At 45.2% G+C, this 26,971-nt stretch overlaps 1 protein-coding gene across 1 annotated transcript in view; it reads right to left on the bottom strand.

The window, feature by feature from the left end:
- Window positions 1-25,703, bottom strand: part of KCNK1 (potassium two pore domain channel subfamily K member 1) — a 41,545-nt gene extending 15,842 nt beyond the window's left edge. Inside the window, exon 1 of the mRNA XM_069484693.1 lies at window positions 25,281-25,703. Within this exon, the coding sequence (XP_069340794.1) occupies window positions 25,281-25,635 (355 nt within the window). The 5' untranslated portion in view covers window positions 25,636-25,703. The remainder of the gene's footprint in view (window positions 1-25,280) is intronic.
- Between the last annotated feature and the right edge of the window lie 1,268 nt (window positions 25,704-26,971).

Genomic DNA, 26,971 nt, shown 5'->3' with positions numbered 1-26,971 from the left:
CTGGGCTGAAGACAGTGAGGAAGAAGCAGATGCAGGAGAGCACTCTGCGCTCCCTGTGTTTGCCTAAAGCAGGGGATACATTTACAAAGACAAAAGGGATCTGGCCCAGCCCTCCCCACCAGTGAGAACCAAGGCTAACACGGAAGGCAGCTTTAGACCCTCATCAGCCTGGAGATGATACCAGAGTATTAATCAGCTTTATTTTTTTTATTTTTTTTTTTTTTGAGACAGAGTCTCACTTTGTTGCCCAGGCTAGAGTGAGTGCCATGGCGTCGGCCTAGCTCACAGCAACCTCAAACTCCTGAGCTCAAGGGATCCTCCTGTCTCAGCCTCCCGAGTAGTTGGGACTACAGGCATGCACCACCATGCCCGGCTAATTTTTTCTATATATATTTTTAGCTGTCCATATCATTTCTTTCTATTTTTAGTAGAGATGGGGTCTCGCTCTTGCTCAGGCTGGTCTCGAACTCCTGAGCTCAAACGATCCGCCCACCTCGGCCTCCCAGAGTGCTAGGATTACAGGCGTGAGCCACCGCGCCCGGCCTTAATCAGCTTTATTAACTAAATTTTATCTGCCATTCGTTTGCCTTCTCCCCAAGCTGCTGCCTGAGGACACTCGAAGTCCTTTTCCTTTGCCTTGTCACTTGTCTAAAACGTATAGTTCTTTGTTGAAGATGCCATCTAAGCCACTGCTTTGAGGCACCTCTCATTGGTGTACACTGCACGTGTTAATAAACTTGCCTGTTTTTCTCTTGTTAATTTCTTTTGTTCCAGGGGTTTGTCCCAATTAGGAATTTACAAGGGTTGAGGAGAAATTATATTTCCATTGGCTGGGTGCGGTGGCTCACACCTGTAATCCTAGCACTCTGGGAGGCCAAGGACCGAGGAGGGAGGATCGATTGAGGTCCAGCCTGAGCCCTGAGCAAGAGTGAGACCCATCTCTACTAAAAATAGAAAAACTAAGCCAGGTGTGGTGGCGCATGCCTGTAGTCCCAGCTACTCAGGAGGCTGAGGCAGGAGGATCGCTTGAACCCAGGAGTTTGAGGTTGCTGTGACCATCGTCAGCACTCTAGCCCAGGCGACAGAGCAAGACACTGCCTCAAAAAAAAGAGAGAAATTATGTTTCCTCCCGGACACCAGCGCAGCAGGAAGGAGCAGCAGGGCAGGAAGTGTGATGGGACCCTGCCACGTTGAGCAGCGACACCAACACCAGCAACTGCTCACCGTCAGAACTTGCAATGTGAGAACGCTTACTTGTCCCTCCCATCAATTTAAGCCACATAAGTTGGGATTTTTGTATATTGTAGTTGAAAGCATTCTTAATTGGTATATGGCATATATTCTATTATAGTAATCGGATCATATGTTTCCCTAAGATACGAGCTGGCTGATTACTGGCCCTGTATCCTATTCATCTCTCCGACTCTGAAAGCCTAGCATACCCGTTGCACGGAGCAAGCTTCGCCTGTGAAACTCGAGAGAACTCCAAAGGCGGCACTTCGGCCAGGAGGCGGGTTCTGGCTGAAGATTCTTCAGCACGGCTCAGTTCCAGCAGTGAGGACACCTGGCTGGAACTGGACTCTACCCCTGACTTTCAGAATGTCCTTAGACAGGTCTTCTGGCCAGTCCAGGCCTCAGTTTACTTCTCCATAAAACTTACCCTCCCGAAATGAACTCACTAGGTTCTAAGAGAGATGCCAATTTAGACAAGGCTGGTTTTGGAATCTCCAGCTACTTGTGGGTGGGCAGCCTCAAGCATCGCCCCATGAGGAAGGCAGAGCCCTAAGACAGGAGACAGATCTGATCTTTATTCCCTCCACATGTTACCGGAAAACCACTTCTACTGGAGCAATTTACAAGAGTAGTTACTTACTTAAGACACTAAAAATACCTACGTAAAATGTCACCAAATTTCCATGATGGGGAAATTAGTTCACATGATAAGAAAATAACTTTTGGCCGGGCGCGGTGGCTCACGCCTGTAATCCTAGCACTCTGGGAGGCCGAGGCGGGTGGATCGCTCAAGGTCAGGAGTTCGAGACCAGCCTGAGCAAGAGTGAGACCCCATCTCTACTAAAAATAGAAAGCAATTATCTGGCCAACTAAAATATATATAGAAAAAATTAGCCGGGCATGGTGGCGCATGCCTGTAGTCCCAGCTACTTGGGAGGCTGAGATAGTAGGATCACTTAAGCCCAGGAGTCTGAGGTTGCTGTGAGCTAGGCTGACGCCACGGCACTCACTCTAGCCCGGGAAACAGAGTGAGACTCTGTCTCAAAAAAAAAAAAAAAAAAAGAAAAGAAAATAACTTTTGAAGTCAATTCATTTGATCAGTAGCAGCCAACTCTACTTAATTACTTCCAAGTTTGTTTTATCTTTCAATGGAGATGAAATTAGAAGACAATGAGTCTGATGAATTCAAGCTCATCAGTAGGTCAAAAGCGAGGTTAGGTTTCCTGAGAGTCCCTCAGAGCTCAGCACTAAGGCCAATTTCCCCTTCAGTACTTCACCTGCCCATGTAATCGATCTTGGCGTTAAGCCCAACACCAACATCGCATAATTGACATTTCTTCTGGGCGTTTCCACGCCTTTTGGAAACGATCCGTGGTGCAGAAAAAGTGAATTTTTATCAGAAGAGTATATTTCCCATTTATTCAAATGTTACCAAAAATGTTTAACTCTTCAAGCCAGGAGTATTTGGTCCTCTCACCACAGCTTTCCACACACTGGGTGGCAGGGTGGAGTCGGAGGGATTGTAATCTTTGTCATTTGGAGAAGAGAATTTTCACCTTAGATCTCTCTTTGGATAGAAAACTCATAGTCCCCTTTGCAAACCTTCATTTCAAAAATGAGAAGATTGAAGTAACGCTGCAACTCCACCTCCAGCCCATTCAATTTTTAATCACTCTCTTTTCCTTTCGTGCCAATGCCCCAGGCTCCCAACTGCCCAGAGCATGCAGGAGGAAGAGCCCCACAGAGGAGTCCCTCCAAAAAGTTTTGACCTGCCTGTGTAAGAGGGAACCAACGTTGAGTGCTGCTTTCAGGAAGGAGTTCTCAGGATAAAAGTCAGGAGCATAAAACCAAACCCAGCAAACATGCAAACAACCATAATGCCAAGTTCATGAGATGACCACTTGCCCCACAGTTGTTTTTTAAAAATAACGGAATAGCTTAAAAAGCCTTGATTCTCTTCCCTATCTCAATGGGAAAGAGAATCGAGTATTTGATACAAACACACAAAGAATGTCCGAGGCTTTGTCAGACATCAAGGTTCTTCTTGTTTATTCCCGGCAGATAAATGAGAAAGGAACTTGGAAAGGAAGAGGAAGATGTCTCTTAATAGGAGAAATGGATTCAACTAGGCAATATGAAAGTCAGAAAATCAACCCTTTTTCTATTTAGCTAAAAAACGCAGGAATACATTTTGGGTTCTGAAGTTCAGGTCCCTATGATATATCTATTTATCAAACACTTTGAAATGCTCCAGATTCTTCAAAGAAACATAGGACCAGATCCATGCTCAGGTTTTACGAAAAATATAGCTGTGGAATCAAAAAGCAAAGGACATTTAAAAATGCAAAACAGCATATTACTAGGGGCTAAGGGTGTAGTTAAAAAAATACGCTATATAAGAAAGAAAGAGGAGGGCAAACACTGTGTGAAGTCAATGTTACCCCCTTCTTTGGACTTGGTCCTGATTTAGGAGCATAGGAGTGAAAAACACAAGTCCTGTATAATCACCTTTTCATCCGTTGCATCAGGATTGGAGCTCGCCAATCATAGGTAGATACATAGACATGGGTGCACCGACGTGGACAGAAAACTTCCAACGACTTTAGTCAGACGAAACTAATCATCGCTAGGCTTACTTTTTATTTTCCCAAACAGTGAGTGTTATCATTTGGTTTTTTTTGACAATTACCCCGAGGGAGCAGGAAAAATGTATCTGGCATTTCCGGATGTGCACACCGCCCCATCGAGCCAAACGTAGGCAGAACAAGCTGCTTAGTAGCATCACATGAATTCCGCCCCTTCTAAAAATATTACTTTCTGGCATAAAACACTTTCCTGAGCCTGGCTCCACTTAGTCACTGAGCCCATGGATGCAGAACTGGTGTATTCGTCACACGCTGCGTGTCCCCAGCTGGCTCCCTGCAGCCCTGCACCTGTGCAATATGGTGGCTCTGCCCAAAAAGGGCGGCCACCAGGGCAGTCTCCTAAAGGAGAGGCCCAGAGGCTGGCGGTCACCAGGGCCATCGCTGCTTTGTAGCCTCCACAGTCTATCAACACTTTACAAAACTGCCACAGAGCAGAGTTACTCTGCAGGACCTCGGTCCAATCAGGCTGAGGAAAGGGAAATGTTCTCACTTCTGCAAAACCCTCGTTTCTTGAGCTGATGATTTCTTTTCTTTTCTTTTTTGGGAATTGGTCATCAAGAAAACAAGGGGAAAAAAACGAAAAGGGTCATTTTTTTCTTCTTCTCCTAACCGTCACACACTTGTCTGTGTGACCTCTGGAAAGAGCTACAGGTGGGCTCACTGTCCAGGGCAGGTGCCGTGGAGCAGCGTTAGAAGGGGCTCCCGGCTCTCAAGCATGTCATAGCAGACACTTATTTGGCTTTGTTTTTACCGCTTAAGACCTGTAAGCTAACAGAGGTGAAAATCCACACCAGCATTTTACTCACTTTTAAATTAGTGCCCCCTTTTGGCTAAAACAACACAACAAAAAGAATTAAATCTACCCTAGGAGTGGGCCCTGCTTTTGCTGGGCAGGGGAGGGGATAACCTTGTGTCTTTTTTTCCTTTTCCCACAGCCGAGGACGTTCAGTCAAGCATTCATTTCTCTAATTTGCATGATAAGTAATAAATACAAAATACAATATTTAGTATTCAAACTACATATCTCTCTCCTTCCCCACGCCCATTGAGAATTGGTAGTCTTAAAGGCTTTAAATATTCAGTCCAATGAATAGAACCATTTGAAATATAAAATGAGTTTCTTGCTCCTCAAATGATCAAATTGCATTTACTCTTAATCCAGAGGTTCCCAAAGCTACATTCCATTCTAACCAGTCCCTCGTACCAAAAAGCAGAATTCTTGTTGTGTGGGTCGCACACAGATGAAAATCTCATCTTGGGTCACATCCTTGGAAACACACCAGATTCAGGAAAGAAGCTCTCGAAAAGTTGGTAATTCTGTCTTTTAGGAGAACATAAACTTGCATTGCTAAATGGAAATTTGCAATTTGAAGGAGCTAAGAGTCTAGCTTGAAAGAAATTGATGACGAAAATTGAGAGATGGGCAGAAAAATTGGTTATGTTTATTGGTGAGTTTTAGAAAGTTCTTTCATTTCAGATTTTCCTCACTGAGGAAATGGAAGCCAACAGAAAAGGGGTCCCACAAGAACCCACCAGCTCTCCACCTGGGCATGGGGTCGCAGCCCATTCATCCACCCAGGACAGTCCCCGAGTCTGCCTTCTCTCCGTAACTACTGCTACTCCTCCAACAAAAACCACACCCTTCTCCGGATCCTCCACACTTCCCGTCCAGCTGCCACCCATGTTTCTGTCCCCTTTTCGACACAGTGCCTGACCCCTGCCTTCAATTTCCTCTCCTCTCATGTCCTCCAGAATCTGGCTCAGATGGAGCGTTTGCACCCACCAACCCACTGACCGTGCCATTGCAGAGCCCAACGACCAGTTCTCAGCCTGCGCCTTACTAACCATCAGGGGTGCCTAACACAGCTGTTTACCTCCCTGAAACACCTCTCTCGTGATCCCCCGACCTCCAGGCCACGGCAGTCACCTGGTTATCCTATGACACCACGGATCACCACCCAATCTACTCATCTGGTTCCTCCCCTTTCTGACCTCTGATGCGTGGGAGCCCAGACCCACACATCCAAAACCACCTCCCCAGTATCTGCACTCGGCAGTCACATGGGCACCTGAATGCAACACATCCACAGCAGAGCTCCTGGGTCCTCGTCACCACGTCCCAGACTGCTTCTACCGGGGTTTGTCACCTTGTAGGCACGGGCAATTCCATTGCACTGTTGCTCAAGTCAAAACCCTACAGGCATGCTTGTCTCTTCTTGTTCTCTCTCACTCACGTCCAATCCACCAGCAAATCCTATTGCTTCTATTGTTAAACAATCCAGAACCCACCAATTCTCACGATCCCCCAGTCCGCTGCTGTCGTCCAAGCCACCGGGATGGCTCTGATGGTCACAGTAATCGCTTTCCAGCTGGTCACCCTGCTCTGCCCCAGCTCCCCACCCTCTACTCTCCAAATAGCAGTCACAGCTATGAAAACAAGTCACACTATGTGACCCCTCTGCTTCAAGTCCTCCAGAGCTTTCTGCCTCCCTCCCTCACAATAAAACCTAATGTCCCTATTATGGCCCACAAGGTCCCACATGATCTGACCCTCCTACCTCTCTGACCTCATCTGCTACCCCTCCCCCCACTGGTTGTTTGGCTCCAGCCACGCCAGCCTCCTGCCACCTCCCAGCCCAGGGCCTTTGCATGTGCTGCCTCCACAGCCTGGAACGCTCTTTCCTTAACTGTCCACGTGGGTGATGTACTCCCAACTTCAGATCACCTGCTCAGAGAAGCCTACCCAAGTCGCTTTATGTAAAATGCCTGTGTTCTCCTCTTTGCAAACCTTTTTGGAAAGAAACAATTATTTCTGCGATAAAATATTCCCTCTGGACATTCGTATGCCCTAGCAGGACACACTGGGAAACTGAAAAAACTTCATCAGGCCTCTGTCTCTCCCCAGAGATGACCTTGGTCTTCCTTCAGCTTTTCATTAAGTGACTCTAAAGAAGCGTAAGTGCAAAATCGTCCCCAACAGAAATTTCCCTGGTGACCCTGATTACCAAAGAATAATGGGAGCCACGTAATAAAGTTAAAGTCCCTGTATGCAGGACATCCAGCCGGCAAAACAATCCCGAGAGCCCTGCTTTACTTACTACCCTGCCCTCGAACCTTGTCAACTCCCTCCCTGAGCCCCCGAGACCGTCTAAGCACTTGGGTTTGAGTCCTGACACTGCCATTTCCAACTGCTTTGCCTTAAACAGGACATTTACACTTTCCGGCCTCAGATTTCACATCTATCAAACAGGTATAAGTAAAGTCTACCCTGCCACCCACACACTCATGATCTAACTGTCAAAGAAAGGGATGTCCGAGAGGAGCACCAAAATGTAAATATTCTTATTGTGTGTGTCTATTTCTTACTGTCCCCTTCTTATCATATTCACTGTCATTTCAAAACACCTGTCCTTGCAATTTCTTGCACCCTGTGAATAATAAATGAATAAACAGAACCATTGCTTTGTTGTGGACCTATGACTACATTGACTCCCACTTCCTTATCCCAAAGGCTGCAATGCCCATTCCCAACCCCCACCATCAATGCGGCTTAGTGTTTTCTTCCTAAATCCTGTACTATTTTGTATCCCCTCTTTGTTATACTCTTCCCCTTCAACCACAAACAACACAAAAAACTATCTCCTTGAAAAACAAAACACGGAATTTTAGACACTGGAAACTACCAAAGCTTTTCTCCTTTTCAGACTGTCCCTGAACACTAAATAGATTTAATATTTCACAGGGTTTTCGTCAAGCTTTTACACAAATTAGCACCACAATTTTGTTTTTCTATGGAGATAGTCCCATTTAAAGATAGGACCGCAAATTCCATCTTGCAAAATTAGCAGCTTAAGGACCGTAATAAAGTCAAATATTCTTAGATTCAAGAATATTTCTTGAATCCTGCAGAAAACCAAACATTAAGTTCATTGGCCTATTAACATGTCCCTAGCATATTATGTTAATCTAGCCTTATTTTAACGTCCTGACCTACATGAAAATGCCCCGCAGAAGAACTCTATCATATAGACTCTAATGGAGCTTTCTTCTAAAAATGTTAAATTTTTTTTTTTTTTTACATACTTTGTTTCATACCTGTCAGACAGAGTCAAATGACAAATACATCTCTGATATGGGGCAGATTTCTGAGGGTCACAAAAGGAATCAGTATAGCATATAACCTCCCCTCCTTTCCACACTATCTTTCTCCAGGATCTCATGGGTATTTTTCTAAGATTCACTCTCTAGCAATCAACACAATTTTCATTGAAATGGCACACAGAATCAAACTCAAGTCAACAAACACTAATCCAGCCTTTGTAAAGGCCAAGGAAGAAGCTTTGGTCTAGAGCTACAGGCAGACATGAGACACTGGAAAAACATGTTACAAGACATTTTTGAGATTAGACAAGATGCTCTGCTCACTTACATCATTACATGAAAAGACTGCCTATGAAATGAGAAGCTCCCAGGACGAAGCTCAGAGAGCTGGCCTGCCTAGGGAATCCGTTGAGGAAGAACAGGTGCAGGACAAAGAAAGCAAAGTTGCAGGTCAGGAAGTTGCACACTGGGCTCCTTATGAAAAGAGGCACAAAACCCCCATCGTCAGAAGGAGCGAGTGGGACCAGCATAAGCACCAAGGAAGTGAAGGACGAAGAAGTCACGTCCAGTGCACGGCACACAGCATGTGGTCAGCAAGCGGTGGTCATTACTGGATTCACTGAACCACATCTCCTGGTGAGGTCCAAACAACAAACAGAGGATGAACCACTGCCAGCAGAGTCAGCAGTAATGTCTACACCCAATCCCGACAGGGACTGCTGGCAGTTAAAAAAAAAAAAAAGGAAAATGAAACCCAGTACTGGTAAGGTTACGAAAAGAATGAACACTTGAGGTTCATTAGTCCATTAATTGACCTTATCATCCTACCTGGTCAAAATCACTGATAAAATATTCACCTTGCTATATTGGGTAATTTGGTTGCTTGCATGTCAAAACTTATTAGCTTCAAATTAGAGCTCATAATTTTAGAGGGGAAAAAAAAACAGTAGAAAACAGGGCAACTATGTCCATGTTAAATTGAATTCATGCAGAACCTATCATCAAAGAAATCATTAACTTAGACAGCAGCCCTTGGGAATAAAGCGAGAGAATTGCCTGAGCTGAGTGGTCAGAGCACGTATTAACCCAAGCTAAGAAGCTCTTCAGCCAAATGTCCCATTCCCACTTAGCAGAAGACAAAGCAATGTTTTCCTGTTCCAAGGTACACAGCAGCACACGTGTGGTCAGGGTTAAGGGTACATTTTGCCACGGCATCTTTGAGCAGATGCTGTCCAGCCAGTTTTCGGGGCTATGGCCAGGTTGAGATTAGAGACATCTGTTGGGACTAGCATAGAGGTTCCCTCTGCCTGAGCCAAAGGGGACTAACCTACGAGACAGTCGCAGTTGCTGAAGTTTCTGGGTAACACACTTTCCCCTGTCCCTGCATTTTTTCTTGACTCTTTTATTTCAGAGTATTATGGGGGTATGGATGCTTTGGTTACACAAATAGCCTTTGCACCGCCTGACAAGTGCACCCATCCCCCAGACAGTGCGCACTGCATCCGTTAGGTGTGGATTTAGCCATCCCCTCCCCCATCCCACCTGGCCGACATAAACCATACTCATATAGCCATCTGATCTTTGACAAAGCAGACAAAAACATACACTGGGGAAAAGAATCCTTATTCAATAAATGGTGCTGGGAAAACTGGATAGTCACATGTAGAAGACTGAAACAGGATCTGCATCTCTCACCTCTCACAAAAATCAACTCACAGTGGATAACAGACTTAAACCTAAGGCATGCAACAATAAAAATTCTAGAAGAATACATTGGAAAAACTCTTCTTTCTTTTTTTTTTTATTTTTTTTATTTTTATTTTTTTTTATTTTTTGAGACAGAGTCTCACTCTGTTGCCCAGGCTAGAGTGAGTGCCGTGGCGTCAGCCTAGCTCACAGCAACCTCAAACTCCTGAACTCAAGGGATCCTCCTGTCTCAGCCTCCCGAGTAGCTGGGACTACAGGCATGCACCACCATGCCCAGCTAATTTTTTCTATATATATTTTTAGCTGTCCATATAATTTCTTTCTATTTTTAGTAGAGATGGGGTCTCGCTCTTGCTCAGGCTGGTCTCGAACTCCTGAGCTCAAACGATCCGCCCACCTCGGCCTCCCAGAGTGCTAGGATTACAGGTGTGAGCCACCACGCCCAGCCGAAAAACTCTTATAGACATTGGGTAGGCAAAGAATTTATGAAGAAGAACCCAAAAGCAATCACAGCATCAACAAAAATAAATAAATGGGACCTGACCAAATTAAAAAGCTTCTGCACAGCCAAAGAAACTATCAGTAGAGTGAATAGACAACCTACAGAATGGGAGAAAATATTTGCATGCTACACATCTGATAAAGGGCTGATAACTAGAATCTATGCAGAACTCAGGAAAATCAGCAAGAAAAAAATCAAACAACCCCATTAGAAAGTGGGCGAAGGACATGAACAGAAATTTTTCAAAAGAAGATAGACTAATGGCCAAGAAACAGATGAAAAAATGCTCAATGTCTCTAACCATTAGGGAAATGCAAATCAAAACCACGATGAGATATCACCTAACTCCAGTGAGAATGGCTTTTATCAACAAGCCCCCAAACAACAAATGGTGGCGTGGATGCGGAGAGATAGGAACACTCGTGCACTGCTGGTGGGACTGCAAACTAGAACAACCTATCTCTGCATGTGATGGGAACTGGAGAATTATCTGCTTGGGGGAAAAGCAGAACCTTATCAGCATTTAATGGGACCAAGCATAGGAACAAGCCTAATGTGTGAGAACAGTGAGCATGTTTCTTTAGGAACACATAGCTAAATTCTAAATTCTAGCCCAGCCTCATTTCACAGACCAGGAAATGAGGGGAAGATGGAAAAACTCCAAAACAAATGAATTGTCTCCCTGCCTATCCTAAAGCTTGTCACCTTTTTAGACATGCAAAGTAGAAATGTTGAGTGAGGGTGACTTTATTGCACTCTTAGAAGGCAGACTGGCTTTCAGAACCATCGTTGTCTACAGGCAAGGAGAAATCCAATTAGATTAATGGGAGCTCACCTACTGCATACTCTTCTTCAAGGTACCAGGGCACAAGCTAGAATGAACATTTTCTGCTTTCGAGCTGATAACGGCTGGGCTTAAAATCCCATTGTTAAAGAGAAGCATAACGAAGCAGGCCTAATTAAACTCCGGGCCTTGAAGCAGTGATTCTCATCCTTTTCCCCAACAGATAAACAAACATTAGCTGTTCGGTGAGTGGCACCCTGTCATGGGCATAGCCTGCTGTTGTCAGAATCCCGGCTTGGCGGCAAAGGGAGACAACCCAATTGAGTTAGTAAGTCCCACGTAGGTATAAGTAAAATAGACTGTTGATGTTGAGACATAATTATCACAGGCAAAGGTAAAGCACGATCTTGTGTTTGTCTTTTCACAAGAGCATATTAGAATGGAAGTTAGGGCGCCATCTACTCTAATTGGTTTTAAGTTAAGTCTTCTGCAAACACCAATACTCCACCTCTCATTTGCAGCAACTGTGTATCAAGTTTCTACGGCCCTGGCAACTACTGCCCCGAGAGTCCACGTGACCAATGGGACCTGGAGACGGAGCATGTCTGACAGCGATATTTATCAGATTGGATCCTCGGAAGTCAGATGACCGCTCATCAAGAGATTCTAAAGTCTGATGGACTTTGCTTTGCCCTTCAAACATTTCCATGGACTTATGGGACACACATCTTGAATTCACAGCTTTCGAATATGGTAGCAAGAAGGAAAAGAAGACTTTGCGAGTGTTAACAAAAATTCACATCTGAGGAGGCTGAAAACAGAATTAAAGATCTGTCCTAAGGGGTGCCTTTTCCTCAAAGGATTTATGAGTTTTTGTAAGTAGTTCTGCCATCCCGGCTTCCCTGTGAAGTAAGAATGACCTTGTAATACCTGGTGCCCTTGAGCAAAAATTAAAGTACTAAGGGATTAAACGGAAGCCAGACATCCTTAATCTGAGTTTAATGCAGTAAGAAAATATCTCGCACAATTACAAAATGCAAAGAACTGTACCTATAATACTGACGTTTCTTTTAAAGATGACAGAAAAGTAAAGCCTTATTAAAGTTACAACTCAGTAACTCAGGAACTGAACTGATGTTAAGGTTTTACAAAAAACAATTTACTTAAAGCCAGTTAATGGTATAAGCATGATCAGAAGGACTATTCTACCTAGACCTTTTCAAAACTTTCTAGAAGTCCCCATTTGTAATTAACTGACCTGCTAATGACAAGTACCGTCCTATTGCTACAGCCTTGAGCACTCACTCACCACCTCATGGCTGAATCCATGAGAATTCTGGGTGGCTGACCCCGCTCCCCACCGCCCCCCTCTCCATCCCTCAGAAGCACGCCCCAAGTCTGGAGTCTGGCCAACCCACAGAAGTGTGGGGAGCTGAGAGTGCACAGAGCTGGAGGTTGTTCCCTTCTATAGTCCCTGCCACACACCCACTCAGAAAGCAGTTACACTCCTACACGCAGCAACAACTTTGCTGTGCACCCAGGCCTCAAGTCCGGTCCGGGTAGTGAAATTCTTGGCGTGGCAGCCCAGGACCTCATTCCACTGTGTCCCAAGGCCTACGAGCTCCCATCGATGTACCCGTATGGGCTGTCTATGAGAAGTTCTGCCCATGGCTGTTCCAAAGCATCCCTGTGACTGCTGATCTTCGTATCCTGGTGCTCCTTTGGTCAACGCTAGCTCTTCTTCCATGCAAGCCACCTCGTGTTGGCAGGACTGCAAAAGCCTCGAAGCTCCACTGCCGGACTCCAGCCTTCCCTGTTTTAAGCCAGTCTGCAGGCCAGTCTGTTCGTCATAGTGTGAGACCAGGAGCCTGCAGTAGCTCCCTATTGTCTACCGAGTCAAGTGCCAATTCTGTTTCCCACACTCCACCTAATCTTACGCCTTCATGAAGCTTCTCTGACCCCTTCAGCCCACACCCATCTCTGCCTCAGAATCCTACAGACGTTACCAGCAGTTAGGTCTCTACATCCCTACGGCTCTCGGAGGGTTTTGTGTTTCAGTTGCGTCTCCCCAGCTGGCTGTGGGCTTTTTTTACATCAGTGACTTTCCCATTATGGTATATTATGCATCTCCACACGCTGGGCACAGAGAAGTGACATACTCAATAAATACCCCACAGACCCAGGATCACAGGACGTTAGAGCTAGAAGAGGACCTTAGTCGGCCCTTTCGCTGTATGGATGAAGCAACTGAGCTCTGGAGCGATCACCAGTGAGTTTCTGTGATGGTGACCCATTGGCCCCATCCCTGGTTCAACCTTTTCACACCTCCTATTACTTGGTCTAGGTGGGGTCATTTGGTATACGTGAATACAAACATTTTCCCTAAAAATAATTCATGATTCTCACTTTTCAATACATTAGGTTGGACTTAACAGTGTTAATTGAGTCGGATAACGGCACTGATGACCATCTGACCCAACGCGATTCCCCGAGCCACTGAGGGCTGCGAGGGACCGCTCCGCTCGCTCCTCTGAGACGCTGCGGCTGCTGGCCGGCCACGCGTGGAGACTGCGACACGGAACAGAGACAAGAAGTTCCGCGCACACGTGCTCCACCGACCCTGCGTCAACACGACACAGCCTGAGAAGACTAACACAAACCCACGCACACACCGTGCTTCTGAGTGAGGAGAAAATCTCGATGGGCAAGTTCAGGTGCCAAATATTATTAATAATATGTCATTTTAGCCTCCTTCCCACCGGAGTTGCTGAAAGAGCACATGTAGCTTTAGGTCATGTCCCATAAACTATTAACGGACATTTGGGGGTTTTGTCCCTTTTCTGTACTTTAAAAAAAAATTTACGGCCGGGCGCGGTGGCTCACACCTGTAATCCTAGCACTCTGGGAGGCCGAGGCGGGTGGATCACTCGAGGTCAGGAGTTCGAGACCAGCCTGAGCAAGAGCGAGACCCCATCTCTACTAAAAATAGAAAGCAATTATCTGGCCAACTAAAATATATATAGAAAAAATTAGCCGGGCATGGTGGAGCATGCCTGTAGTCCCAGCTACTCGGGAGACTGAGGCAGGAGGATCACCTGAGCCCAGGAGTTTGAGGTTGCTGTGAGCTAGGCTGATGCCACGGCACTCACTCTAGCCAGGGCAACAAAGCGACACTCTGTCTCAAAAAAAAAAAAATTTACGTTTCTTTTTCTTTCTTCCCATCTTTGTTGGTTGGATTTTTAAGCATCAGCTGCTTTGTGGCGGCAGGGGAGGGTGAGACGGGGGAGCAGCAGATGACAGATTGGGGATCTGCACGACAGCGCTCTCCCCTGCTGTCTGTGGGTGTGAAACTGCAGGGGCTCATCCCGCCTGCCCACCCTCCCGCCCCCCGCTGCGAGGTGCATCTGCTGGGCCGTGGGCGACAGAACGTTCTCTGAGATGGCTCGTGTTGGAGCGAGGGGTGGCAGCTGGGCAATGGTGCGGGGCTGCTCTGCCCCGCTCGGAGTTTCTGAGTGTGACACGGAGACAGCTCCGGTTCGGAGCAGCCTCCCCAGGTCCCTTAATCAACGTGATCCACGTCTTTAAATAATTGAGTGTCTTGGTAACCGGCGCTCAAACACTCGAAGAATTTTAGTTAGAAGAATGTTTTAACCTTTTTATTCTAGTTTAAAACATTTCACTTTCCCTCTTGTTATTCACAAGTTTGGATTACATCAAAAAATACAGTATTGGAGAAAAGAAAAGAAGATGTTTAGATCACCAGCAAGAAGCAGGAAGCTGTATTTATACTAATAGGATCATTTCAAAGGGTAAATCAGCAATATGGAAGAAATGAAAATCACTCAGACGGTTTTCTGAGAGTCACGTGATAATTTTCCTATCTGTAAAAACTGGCAATGTGTTTATTTGAAGCATATATTCTTAAATTGTTTAGATCTCTTGGGGGGAAAGAAAGGTGTTTGTCTTATTAATATTTACTTCCTAAAAACAGAAACCACCTAGATTCATTCGCTGGTAACTTTAATATCAGCTCCTCCTAAAATGTACTGAAGATATTTATTTATTTATTTATTGTTGTTCTTTGAGCTATATAAAATACAATTTTTTGTTAAACTGTTATACAAAGTGCTAAATATAATACTGTTAAATTTAAGAAAATACAAAGCAAATACTTCTCAACTTTGAGCTTTTATTTTTTTCCAGTTTTCCACACAGACTTATGTAATATTAAATTAGAAAACAATGTTACAGTTCAGATACCCTTTCTTAGCCTGGAAGTGTTTACAACTGTTGTTAAATATATTCATTGCATGGGGACTCAGCCCACAGAATCCACATGCTCGGTCTGAAATACCTCTTCTTTCCGCTTTACTTATTGACATTCTATTTTTCCTTCAAGGTCAAAATCAGATATCACCCCTCAAAAGCCTTCTTCAGCCTCTGCAGTCAGACAATTGATACGTGTAATATGACATCATGGCCCGCTGAACAAACCGAAGGCGCTGTCACCTGCACACCAAGTGTGGCCCTCACGACACCCCATTAGAGTTGAGTGCATGTCTAAGATGGATCCCCCCAGACACCCAACAGTGATCTCAAGTTCAACAGGCCCACCACTGAGCTAGAGACTCTCCATCCAAAATCTGCTCCCTCTGTCTATGAAGAGACACCCCATGATGCCAGGGGCTCAGGCCAATAACCCTGGGGTCATTCTTGACAACCCTTTCTCTTACCCCTCATACCCAACCCATCAGCAAACCTGTTCTGCCACCAATATGGATCCAGAATCTGACCACTTCTCACCACCCGCTTCCACTGCCCAGCTCTGAGCCATCGACAGGCTCCACCTGGGTCACTAGAACAGCCTCCTGTCAAATCTCAGCCTGGCCCTGGCCCTCCTACACCAGCCAGAATGGACGAAATGTGTTAGAATAGTCAGATCACATCTCCCCTTCGCTCAAAATTCCCCAGTGCTTTCCACGTCGCTCAGACAAGACCTAGATGCTCTGCGATGTTCCAGGACACCCTACAGCATCCACCGCCCCCCTTCTTCTTGACCCCACCACACCCTTACCCAGCTCCAGCCACACGGCTTTCTAGCTGCACCTACAAAACGAGTCTCTGTTCTAGAACACAGCTCCCTGGATAACTGGATAACGCACTCCCGCCTCCTCCAACTCTTTACTCAGATACCATCTTCTCAGGAAAGTCTTCATGGACAACGTCGTCCAAGAATGCAGTCCTGGGCTCCAACCCGCTCCCAAGCACACAGACCGCACACCCCCTCTCTCCTCTGCTCCCTGTGCTTCTCCCCAGCGCTTGGCGCCATCGAACATTCTCTGCCTTCCACTAAGTCATCTCCTTGGTTAAGTTGGGGCTCAGAAAACAGTTCCCCAAAATGAAGCCCTCGCCAGCAGCTATCTCTGACCCTCTGCCTTTCATTCTCCCCGAAGCTAGCCATAAAAACTAGAATCCTTCTTCCCCAAGGCAGGTCACAGAAACCAGAATTCCCTTTCCCCAAAGCCCACCATAAAACCCAAAAATACTACTCTAACTTTCCACCTGCCTTTCTGTGTAACACCGATCAAAGAAATTATCTCACCTAGCTGGTTTGACTGTAGGTCATAAGACCCCCAATTCCAGAGAGGGCCCTGCCCCACACCCAGAGGGAAGGGAGGCTGCACAGAGAAGGATTGCTGCTAGAAGAATCTGGACAGACAGGCCTTGCTGGGTTTCCCCACTCAGTCTACTGACATTAGGCCATGTTCTTTTTGTCCAATCGTATTTCTACATGGTTGTCCATCTTTGTTGAACCCAAGCATAAATATGAACCGTTTCCCCTATATCTCTGAGTCTGCATTCTGAAGGCTCCGTGTCACTATGATCAAATAAATATGTATGACTTTTCTCCTAGTAATTTGTCTTTTTCAGTTGAAGTTTAGTGAACCTTTAGAGGGTGAAGGAGAAGTTTTCCCTTGGCCCCTACAGCTGTCTCTCTCTCCCTCCATTAGACTGACAAATCCAGGAGGGCATGAATCGTTGCTTCTATTCCCTAACACACCCCTAAGTGCCCAGAGTCGTACCTGGTCAGCCCAAGCACTCAGCAGGTGCTTTGGGAGGACTGAATGCCTCTCTTGTCTTTAGATTACTTAGGGCCATACACTGAGTATATATGAGGCTCTCTCTGTTTTTGTTTTTAAATAGAAAACTTTATTAGCAAAAATTAAAATACCTAAATAAATTGCGATATCATTGTTTTTATATGAATAACTTCAAAAGTCATTTCAGCCATTTAGGCCTGTTTCCTCATCTAGACAATGAAATTACCCCTAAGGTCACTTGAAAAGGAGTAACATTTCTAGAACCTTCCTTTTTTCAGAAAAGGAGAAAAAGAGCCAGGCATGAGAAGAACTGTACCCCAAATTGCTCTTTTGGAGAGTGAGGCCATGACAGGTGTTGTGGGAGCCAGGCGCCCGGTGAGGCCAAGGTGTTATGAGAACCCCAAGTCCTGGGCGTGCCTGGCTCTGCGTGCACATTTAGACTAACGCTGTCCTTCAGACAGTACTGCAGACCAAACGATGAAACCAGCATCTGAATAAGCCTTAAGAGGCATCAGTAAGGCAGAGAGGAGAGGAGGCTGAAGCATCAACTTGAGTGAACAGCTTAACTCAGGCCACAAAGGCCCCTTAGCATCAGTAAGGGACAACATTACAACCAGAGCCCCACTGACCACACTCAGAGAAATCAAAACTAATATGTTTTATTCTTTCAAAATCCCTTAGGGGCATTCTATGTGGGACTGTTTTTTATTTATACCTGTATAGTTTTAGGTTTAATTTCTTGGTTAAAATTTTTTTTCTTCTTTTTTTTTTTTAAACTGACATTGACATCCAATAATTGTACATATTCATGGGGCACATAGTGATGTTTCAATACATACAATGTAGGGTGACCAGATAAGAGTAATTAACATAGCCATCGTCTCCAACATTTATCATTTCTTTGTGCTGGAAACATTCGGCATCCTCCTCTTAGCTATCTGACACTATATATTACTGTTAACTATACTCATCCTACAGCAGAAAACACTAGAACTCAGTCCTCCTATCTTGCTGTGATTTCCTAACCTCTAATCCATCTCTCCCTATCCCTCCCTTCTGCCTGCCCTTCCCAGCCTCTAGGTATCTTCTCTTCTACTTTTCACTTCTATGACATCAACTTTCTTTAGCTTCCACGTTTATATAAGTGAGAACATGCAGTATTTAATTTTCTGTGCCTGGCTTTCTGTCCTCTGAATCCACCAGCCATGATGCTATAGACTCCACATTACCTGGGTCTCTGGTCCCCTGAGAGATTTCCAGCTAAACCCATTGCCAAATACATATAACCGAATCTCCAGACGTGGTGGAAGGCAGGCTTTTATTTCACCAAGCAAGTCAGTCCCAGTCAGAGGAACGAATGCAAAAAGTTAGACTCTGATCTGAGATCAAGCAGACAGTAGCAAATGAAAAACACTGCCAATGTCTAACATAAGCCAATTAATCTCATCAGTGTAACAACTGGCTGTGTTTCACAAATTAAACCAGGGGAACATGAACACTGCTAGAAAATGTAATAACAGATAAACCCTGCCAGTGTGATTCAAGCTCTGGGAGACAATCATGCAGTCCTTCCAGGGGTACAAACGCTACACCCCCAAATCCCCCTTCTCTTCCTTCCTCCCTTCTGCCCTGGGATCAGGGCTATAACCCTGCGGTGCGGTGCTGACAGAGAGTGGCCACCGACTCTGAGGACTATGCAAAGAAGAAGGAACAAAGAAAGCTGGAGCACACTGAGTCCAGGAGATAGAGGGGTCAGGAGAGCTAAGAAAATCTCCCCAAAGTTGTGTGCTTTCCAACAGAGAGCCTGCACCTCCTACCAGGAACAAGCAACACGAACACGGCAGTCAGTGGAGAGGTTACAAACCACAGTATTTCATGGATTGGGCTATAATTGGGATCAAATGATGTCTCTTGGGAATGAAATCTAGCACAGTGCAGCTCTGTGTCAAAGACGGTGTGTGATGCAGATGGTATTTCTGCCCCTGAAACCAACCTTGTAGTAAGTTGAACCATACAGAATTGTCATTTTTGTGGGTCAAAACAATTGTGTGTCGGCAATTCACATGCTCCAGAATTACATTACTCTACAGACAGTAGACAAGCTCATACACAGCAACAGTGCAATGAGCAGTGCCTTGTCATGAAGGCTCTAAAGTTCCCATTAGGTCATTGATCCAATCGACCATTCTATTCTTGATAGGACGTACGGTTGTGTCAGAAAAGCCAAGTCACAGCCATTGATAGTTGTAATGTAGCAGTACCTTCCAGGTGCTACAAGATAGGAATAGATAACAGCAAGTTTATCCTTAAAAAAACGCCCTTCAAAATACTAAAGAACTGATATGTTTTATAGACACTAAATATCTGTTCTCTTTGACCTTTATTGGGTGGAAATGTTTCTAGAATTTATAACAGTACACACTTCTCTGCCTTCTTAAATTGAAGCATGATGAAGTATTTTTCCTCATGATTCGAGGACACCAATACCTATACTATGCTCTAAAACAATAATGCCCTATTCAGGTATAGGAAAGTGTCGCAAGAGTAAAGACTTACAAGATTCTGTTTCTTGTATTCCACTGTTTGTTTTTTGTGCAACTAATATTAGTTAGTGAGCCCTGCCATAACAAAATACCACAGACTGGGTGGCTTAAACAATAGAAATTTATCTTCAGAGTTCAGAATGGGAGCTAGAAGTCCAAGCTCAGGGCGTCTGTAGGTTTCATTTCTTCTGAAGCCTCTGTCTTGGTTTGCAGATGACCACCTTCTCGCTGTGCCCTCATTTTAACTTAATCACCCTTTTAAAGATGTCACCTCCAAATACAGTCACATTCTGAGATCCTGGAGGGTTAAGACTTCAACATATAAATTTGGGGGAGAAAATTCCAGCCCACAACAAGCTCCTATGCCCAGATGCTATGCAAAGCTCGGGCTCCTAGATATACATGGGTTCAAATTAAGGCCATGTCACTTTTGGCTTTGTGACCCAGGCAAAGAAGTTGTTCAACATAAATTTCAGTTTCAGCCTCTATGAAGTGAGGATAATGATACCTACATCTCACTAGTTTCTTGTAATGCATAGAAGACAATGCACGTAAACATTGCCTGGCACGCACAAAGTGCTCAATAAACGTGTTATTTATTTTTAAATATCATTTTAGTATTGTGGTATCTAAACTATTTGTCTTTTCACAACCTATCACTTATGTTTGCCTATAGCTGTGCCTTTCCTGCTTTGATCTGTTATGGGCTCAAAAATCAGATAATTATGGAATTAAATACAAAGACTCAACATCGAGACCAAAGGCTCTCTTTTGAATAAATAGCACACACTTTAGAGCTTGGGATTTCAGATCTGTCTTCTGGCTGATAGTGTGCTTGTTTATCTTTGTTATTCTTACTATTCCAGATGTAATATGGAATTCATTGCACGTTTTAGATAAGATAATCACAATGTAAAGTGTGGTTTTGTCACTGGTAAAGGGGGAAAAAAGGCAGTGTCATAAATTTGACCACAAACTAGTGACATTAGAAATAAACAACCATTTGTTTTGGAAGTGGTCAGCAGTGGAGATGCACAATTTACTTGACTTTGCGTATCATTTGAAACAATAGCACAGAGAAGTCTGAGTAGCTGAATTATCTTATACAGAGTTTGCCAAACGGAAGTAAAGCATTAAGAACTACTCTCAGCGTTCCTTAAGTATCCTTGTGAAGCAGAGGTCAGCACACTTTTCCTGTGAAGGATCAGACAGTAAATATTTTAGGTGTTGTGGCCCTATGGTTTCTGTTTACTCAACTCTGCCAAGGTAGCCGGAAAGCAGTCATAAATGATACGTAAACAAGTAGGTGTGGCTGCACACCAATAAAATTCTCTGTGTGGACAATGAAATTTGATTTTCATAAAACTTTAATGTGTCAGGAAATACTATTTTTCTTTTGATTTTTTTCTCAACCATTTGGAAATATAAAAGCCATTCTTAGCTCAGGCAGCACAAAAATAGGTGGTGAGCCAGATTAGGCCCAGAAGCTGGAGTTTTTTTTTTCACCCTGTTCTGTTCTAAAAGTTCAACAACTATTTGTTGATGGTGACAACACATTCCTCCTACTGAAAACAATTTGAAAATTAAGGATCAATCCAGCATCCCTATTGCCTCATCCCACTTGCTCTTTTTGAAAACTATCAACGCTGGTGGTGTAGTAGCTCCCTACCTGGCTTAATTAAAACAAGCCCAATTAAGTTCCTTTACTGGACACTTTAAATGAGAGTTTCAAATTATAACCTCATAAACATAAGGCAGAATCTTGACTAGAGGCACTTTGGCTACAAATGACAAGAATAGGGACTGAGCTGTCAGGTGGATCTCACATTTACAAAGCAGCAAAAGATACTGACAGCTTTATACCGCATGAATACAAAAATTGTATTTTTACCAAACATTCATCATCATGATATGGCCTTGCTTAGGGGAATGAATGAAGAAGCAAACCTACAGTAAACCAATATCACAAAATGTTCTTAAGAATGAATGACATTGCCCGAAGTTTTAGATAATACTAAAGATAAGTTCAATGAAAATTATTTGTTACTCCCTAAGCATCACCTAGATATTACTTCTTCAATCCTTGGAGAAAAAAAAAATCACAGTATAAAAGGCATGTGATAAACACTGCAGTCTATAGTACTTCCTCTTACTTTTATAGAACTCCTCCTTCTGAAAAAGCTCAAAAGTATAATGCATTCTTTCTTCCAATCGCATATGATTCCCAGGTAGATGTTGCTATATCTTTTTTAATCAAAGGTGATGGAGTTTAGGACATGGTCCTCCAAAACATGACACTTTGGCATTTGAGAAAACAGCAGAAGCTGGAAGGTCATTCTCACCTTCCCCCTTCACTTTTCTCCTGAACCAGGCCATAAAAGAATTCTCTGCCTTTCCTTCGAGGAAGATCCTCATTCCAGGGGAGCCCATCCTACACCTGGAGAAAAGAAAAGACCTAATCTTTGAAGACAGGGAGATGCCAAGAAGAATCCAAACAAACAGGCCCTGCTAAGTTCCCCCAGTTTATTACCTTTAGATCATACCCTTTTGTCCTCCAATCACACTTCTGCATGACCATAAAATGACCATAAAATGACCCAGGTTTCCCTGTTTCTTTGGGTCTTCCTTCCTGAAGGCTCCTGTGTCATGTAAAACTTACATTAGATAAATGTGTATGTTTTTTTCCCTCCTTAGTCTGCCTTTTATTGGTGCTTCAGCAATGAACCTTACAATGGGTGAGAAATCTTTTCTTCTCTACAAAGGGAAGTAAAGAGATGTTAAAATTGTTTGCTGGAGATAATTCATGTGGTTCAGCAATGAACCTTAAAATAGGTGAGAAATCTTTTCTTCCCTACAAGGGAAAGTAAAGAGATGTTAAAATTGTTTGCTGGAAATAATTCAGGGAGTCCTTGGCAGAAGAGAGAATGGGGAGAACATTGCTGAATTACTAACCTAAGCCTTCTTCCAAATAGATCATGAAGATGTTACCCAGTTCCTTCCAGAAATGGAAGCCTTCTGAGATGAGATGATTCTGACATAAATGCACTCATGGCCCTGTATTGCAATGGTGACTACCAAGAACACCATCTTTGTAAAGACCATCATTATCATTCTGGACAAGTCCAGGATTGACTCTACTGATGAGCCATGTGACAATTATTTCAGTGATTTGCCATCAACAGGGCTAGAAGAGTTTTGTGTGTGCTCTTTTTTTTTTTTTAAAAAAAAAAAAAAAAAAAAAAAAGGACAGCATGTCTAATATCCACCTGAAAGAGAAGCAATTCCAATTCATTTGAGTTGTCTGGTACTTTTCCAGAAAATATTTTCCTAGTAATGAAGTGTACCAAATTTACTCTAAAAATCGTCTGATCTTCTGCCACAAAATCAGTGTTTTGAGACCATAAGGAACATCAAATGTCAAAAGCGTAACAGGACAAAACCAATAGAAGAGTATCTTTGATTTAGAACAGTTTTATTTATAACAAGAATTCATTGATCTGCTAATTTTACAAATCAAGAGGCACCTTTTTCATTTAGTTTATCCTTAAGTGCCCCTTGCACTGATTTCCTAAATGAACTCTTGTTTCGCATGAATACAGACTTTCTTAGGAACTACAATGCAATCTGAATACCAATAAAAAGACATCTAACCCAACTCCACCTCCTTTTTTTAGACAAGAACTGAAACTTTTCCTAATTAAAAAAAAAAGGGGGAGTTTATATATCTTGACTAGACAAGTATTTCCCAGGTCTCTGTCTATTCAAGATACAAATTAATTTGGGACATTTAATTAGGGATGTGCAATGCTAACATTATACATGAGCTTCATCAGTGATGGAAACCCTACCCAGGAAGAGTAAACCTGTTATATTCCTCATAACACTGTTCTTATCCCTATTCTAGCCTCAAAACCATTAGTAAAAAAAATGCTAAACGCTATCATTCTTCAAAATGTTTACCCAACACTGTGACCCAGTTGTAAACTTTCTGTAACCCGGTGGAAACACTTCTGCAGAGAATGAATGACTTTCAATCTAGCACAAACATACTCCAAAGGAAAGGCACAGTGCCTTCTAAGAGATGTGAGGAAGAGAGAGCTAGGTCAAGACAATGGACGCAGTGGCTGTGCAAATAAAAATTAATGAGTAGTGTTGGCAGAGGAGCAGACATTCTTTGGAAAGTGTAGTAACAGGTCTGTCTTGTTTAGGGATACATTTAACACAGTTTTTAAAATATCACAATCCAAGCTTGAATTCTACTTCTATGTATTGCAGGGTAAATTTACACCTGTGTAGTAATTCATCTCAGACTTTTGAATAATTGTTTTCTGTGATCTACCTTGAACAATGTATGATTACTCATTACAAAGTAATCATACAAAGCGATGAGTAATCAACTAGGTATTATCCAAAGGGGATTATGAACAAATAAACCCTGGGAGGTGGAGAGGGGGTGGGAACGAAGGAAGTGTTGGAGTCACACAAGGGGAAGTTGATTCCGGTAAAGGTTGGAGGTAGGGGGGTTACAAAGTGTCCCTGGCAGGGAAATCACAAGGCCAGGTACAACACCGGTAATTAAGAGTAAGAAGTGTGTGACCTTGTGCAGGCCAAGATGGATTGTTTCAAAAATTGCATCTCATAGATAAAAAGAAGGGACTGTGCTGAACACTCTTGGAGATTCTTTCCAGTATCCAAATACCAATCTATGTCTCTACCCAGGGAAAGGGCCCCACTAGCTCCAGCTGGGAAAGTTCCTCCTTCATTCATCAGATCCAGCACGGCGCCCGAGCCCTGGGACATGCGCTTGGCCTCCGCCTTCACCTAAGGACACCCCTCCCTTGCTGAGCGCCCCGAGGGTGAGCAGTGCAGGTAAGTGGCTCTTCGAATTCACGGGGAGCTCCGCACACCTTAAGTTGAAAGAACTGCTGCATCAAGGTGCCCCCATTCTTTCGGATCCTAAGCACTCAGATGCTCCCTTTCCTCTCCCCAACTCCTCTAAGTAACCGGATCGGTCTGCCCGCTCAGAGGTCACCTGCAAAGAGCTGAGTGATGTCACTGGGCTGCCCCCCAAACTGCCTCCAAGGTACAAAAGAGCCGAAATATTTGTGCACGATCAAAAGAGAAGGCCCGGCCCGGAAGGTGACCCTTTCAAAGGTATCTTTAGATTCTGCGGCCTCTGGGCCGGGGTCAGGAGGAAGGTGCGCGCACTCGGGGCCCTCGCCAGTTTCCACCGTCCCGCTGCCTCGCCGCTGGGCAGCCAGGCTGCTGCGGATTCCAACGCGACGGTTTGGTGCCGTAGAGGATCCCCAAAAAAGAGGACGCAGCAGGAGGAAGCCCCTGCAGGGTCCCAGGCCGAAGGGTTAAGGGAGCACTTTGCAAGAGTTGCGGGTGGCAACACCCAAGTCATCTTCTGAGTGCCACCTCGCCGGCTTCCGGCTCCGCGGCGCCTGCCCTCCCCGAGTCACCGCAGAAGCCGCACCGGGAGGGGCCCGGGCGCCGCGGTGGGGAAGGTCGGAGGGTCCCGAGCGCAGTAGAGGCAGGCGGGCTGGAGGCGCCGGGATGGCGAGAGGCGGGGGTGGGGTGGCGGGGTCGGAGGGTCCCGGGGCGCGGGGCGGGGGTGGGGGCCAGGCGGCCTGGCGGGCCGGGGCGGTGCGGGCCTCTTACCTGTGGTGGAGAGCACGGTGCTGGCGAAGAAGAGCGCGGAGGTGAAGTCCCAGTTCCAGTTGCCCGAGGCGTTGCTGAGCACCGACACGCCGTAGTTGCTGGCCTCCAGCACCCGGCCCAGGAACTGCTCGAGCTGCTGCTCGGACAGGCACTCGTGCTCCTCCAGGAAGCGCCGCTTCAGCTTGCGCAGCTCCTGGCGCAGCAGGTCCTCGTAGGGCAGCTCGACCGAGGAGAAGACCACGGCGCCGAAGACCAGGTAGAGCAGGTAGCCGAGCACCAGGAAGCCGAAGCACCAGGCCGAGCGGTGCCGCTCCACCAGGCGCACGCACGAGCTGCCGGCCAGGGACTGCAGCATCTTCGCCGCCGCCGCCAAAGCCAAGGCCGACGCCGCAGACCGGCCGGAGCGCGGCCCGCCGCCCCCTCCGGCCCCGCCGCCCCCGCCCCGCTCGGCCCGCGCCCGCCCAGCGCCTCCGGGCACAGCCGGCTCCCTGCGATTGGCTCACCCGGGCGATGTTTTGCTTCCTTCTTTTCCTGTTTCCTTGCAATATAAAAAGCCCAGATGATGTGGCGCTGACGTGGTTGCCGGCTCAGGTAACCAAGAGAGTCAGCGGAGATCGCGCGCAAACTTGGCCAGGGCCCGGGACGCCCCAGCACTTCGCGCTGTCCCCAGGGGTGGGGCGGGGGCTCGGTGGCGCGCAGACCCTAGTTTGGCCGCCGAGGCTCCTCTCGCTCCCTCCCCGGGTCCGGTAACCAAACCGGAGCGGACTGCGCGGTGTGTGCGCGTCCGTGTCCGTGTCCGCGTGTCCGCGTGTGTGTGTGTGTGTGTGTCCCGCGCGCTTGAGTGTGGTGGGGCCACTTCTGGGCAATGCACTGGCTGGCAGAGCCCCCTGTCCGAGAGATACTCCTTTCTCCCTCGTATTTCCTCCTAATCAAAGCCAGCATTACAAAACAGCGAGCGCTGAAATACTTTCCTTCTCTGTCTCATTGGCTGGAGAGTTGAGCAATCTGGTGCCAGGGATGATGGCGAAAATACCAGAACCTGGGAGTGGAAGGCACCTTGGCTCAGGAAAGTCTGTTCCCTCCTGCCCACCCTCTCACAAGGGAAAGTTTTAGGAAGGTCCTATTTCTGAGCTCTAATTGTCTAAAACGTGACCTTAGGTTTCATGGTGAAGAAATGTCCCAATGTGTCAACTACCAGAAGAAACTGAGCTTTCCCAGCTGTTTCTTTTTAGGGTGACAAAAATGTTGACAAAGGTCGTTGAGCTGCCTTATGTGGATGAGAGTAAAAAGCGGTGTATGCTCTCTGGAAAGGCGATTTGGCAATATGTTTCAAGAGCCTTGACAAGAGTTTGTGTTCTAATTCAGTGATGTGTCCTGAGAAAAAGTAAGCAGGCAAATGTTTATACGCAAGGCTGTTCATAAATGGCATCTATGCATGCATACATATGTTGTATAACATACTACATATGTATGTGAGATGTTTATGTTTAGAGATATTTACGGTGTCGATGAAATAATGTAGAGTCAGGAACACCCTAAATATTCCAAAATAGAAAATGGGTAAATAATTTATGGCGTCTCTACAGTATGGATACAGTATAGCCATTAAAGATGTGCTGAAGACTCCTGAAGCAAAACTGTGTCGAATCTCAAATACGCAAAACATTTGTATTTTGTATTGTAAAATAGAA

This window comes from Eulemur rufifrons, chromosome 11, assembly GCF_041146395.1.
Source record: "Eulemur rufifrons isolate Redbay chromosome 11, OSU_ERuf_1, whole genome shotgun sequence".
Taxonomy (NCBI): domain Eukaryota; kingdom Metazoa; phylum Chordata; class Mammalia; order Primates; family Lemuridae; genus Eulemur; species Eulemur rufifrons.
The sequence above is the reverse complement of the archived record's forward strand: the minus strand, read 5'-3'. Positions and strand labels throughout refer to the sequence as shown.